General features: G+C 43.3%; 1 protein-coding gene across 1 annotated transcript in view; it reads right to left on the reverse strand.

Moving 5' to 3' along the window:
• Positions 1-19: 19 nt before the first annotated feature.
• The window catches only part of LOC108297632 (putative zinc finger protein 730), a 4,713-nt gene continuing 2,803 nt past the window's right edge, over positions 20-1,929 (reverse strand). Inside the window, exon 3 of the mRNA XM_037735481.1 lies at positions 20-672. Within this exon, the coding sequence (XP_037591409.1) occupies positions 557-672 (116 nt within the window). The 3' untranslated portion in view covers positions 20-556. The remainder of the gene's footprint in view (positions 673-1,929) is intronic.

A 1,929-nucleotide genomic window follows, 5' to 3' on the forward strand; every position in this document is an offset into this window, starting at 1 on the left:
AGGCTAAAGAAAGTGAATGCAAACACTATAATTCTTTGCCTTCCAAAAACAAATTTATAAGTAACTATTTTAGTAAATGTGGAGGGCCTACTATCTAATTCACTTCAAACAAAACATACATTCTGCCATGTTGTCATAAATGTCTGAATCTAAAATTACAGACAAATTTGAAATAGAAAATAAAAAGTAAAAGCATATAGGGAGAGTGACATCAGAAAGATGGAGAAATAAGTTACCCTATTTCCTTATCCCTCCACAGCAAGAAAATTTGTCAGCCATCCCTGACAAAAATGCCTTTATGAGAATCAGGCCTCATGGCTGGAACCTGTAATGACAGCTACATGGTACATTAAGGTTGGAGAACTGCTTCAGGCCAGGATTTTGAGCCCAGACTGGGTTATGTAGCAAGATTCCATCTCCAAAATGAATACCTTTCACAGAGCTTTGCGATCCAGGGAGGGAGCTGTGAAACTGCTAAAGCTCAAGATTGAGGAGTGTTTCTTTTCAGAAGGCAGACCCTTATTCAGGTAGCACACTACAAGACCCCTGTTCTTGGCTACAGACCAGAAAATGGCTCACCTGATTTGGTCCCACTGAGAATTCTGCTTACTCTGTAATCATCCCAAACATCTCCCAGCCACACTCTGGGAGAGGTCCTATTCTTCCAGAAACCTGGAGGAAGACACTCGTTTATAGCCATGCAGGCAGGCCTGCAGACCTTGGCCTTTATGTGGTCTCTGAAGGAGTTCAATAACTTTGTTCCAGCTCTCTGAGCCACAGTTCATGGCCAGTTCTGCTTACATAGATATTCACACAATGATCCAGAGAAATGCTCCCTGGTACTCAGTGAAAGCCATACTCATCCACATCCCAATATAAGGCCCACCATCTGCAGACCCGACTGCAAAGTCATGGTGGCTCACATCTGTAATCCCAGCACTTTGGGAGGCTGAGGTGGGTAGATCACCTGAGGTCGGGAGTTCAAGACCAACCTGACCAACATGGAGAAACCCTGACTCTAATAAAAACACAAAATTAGCCGGGCATGGTGGTGCACGCCTATAATCCCAGCTACTCAGGAGGCTGAGGCAGGAGAATTGCCTGAACCCAGCAGGCGGAGGTTGCGGTGAGCCGAGATCGCGCCATTGCACTCCAGCCTGGGTAACAAGAGCGAAACTCCATCTCAAAACAACAACAACAACAACAACAAACCTATCCTAGCATCTGCCCTACAGTGCAAAATCCTAAAGGATATTCAGTCTGTCCAAAAATAAAATGGGAATTACAACCCAAGCCTCTGTAACAAGCCAACTAAAGGTGGACCCTAGTGAACGCCCAGCAGCCTTGTGACCAAGCCACAACTCCACTTCACTACAAATTCAGAGGACATCCCATCACCCTGGGACTCAACCAAAGATCTTTATCTCCAGAAACCAGTTTATAAAACTTGAAGAGGTTTGCTTCTTCATATTTACAGACACCAATGCCAAACTATATTGTGCCCATTGTCAATGCTTCTATTTTAACACTGCATTGAAAGCGTATGGTAGAAGTAGAAGAAGAAAAAAAAAAAAAAAAAAAAAAAAAAAAAAAAAAAAAAAAAAAAAAAAAATAAAAAAAAAAAAAAAAAAAAAAAAAAAAAAGTCATTGAAACTGAAGACAGCCAGGTGTGGTGGCTCACGCCTGTAATTCCAGCACTTTGGGAGACCAAGGTGGGTGGATCACGAGGTCAGGAGTTCAAGACCAGTCTGGCCAAGATAGCGAAACCCTGCCTCTACTGAAAACACAAAAATTAGCAGGGAATCCCAGCTATTTGGGAGGCAGAGGCAGGAGAAACGCTTGAACCTGAAAGATGGAGGTTGCAGTAAGCTGAGATCACGCCACTGCACTCCAGCGTGTGGGTGACAGAGCAAGACTTAATCTCAAAAA

Source organism: Cebus imitator, unplaced genomic scaffold (assembly GCF_001604975.1).
Source record: "Cebus imitator isolate Cc_AM_T3 unplaced genomic scaffold, Cebus_imitator-1.0 Scaffold823, whole genome shotgun sequence".
Lineage (NCBI taxonomy): Eukaryota > Metazoa > Chordata > Mammalia > Primates > Cebidae > Cebus > Cebus imitator.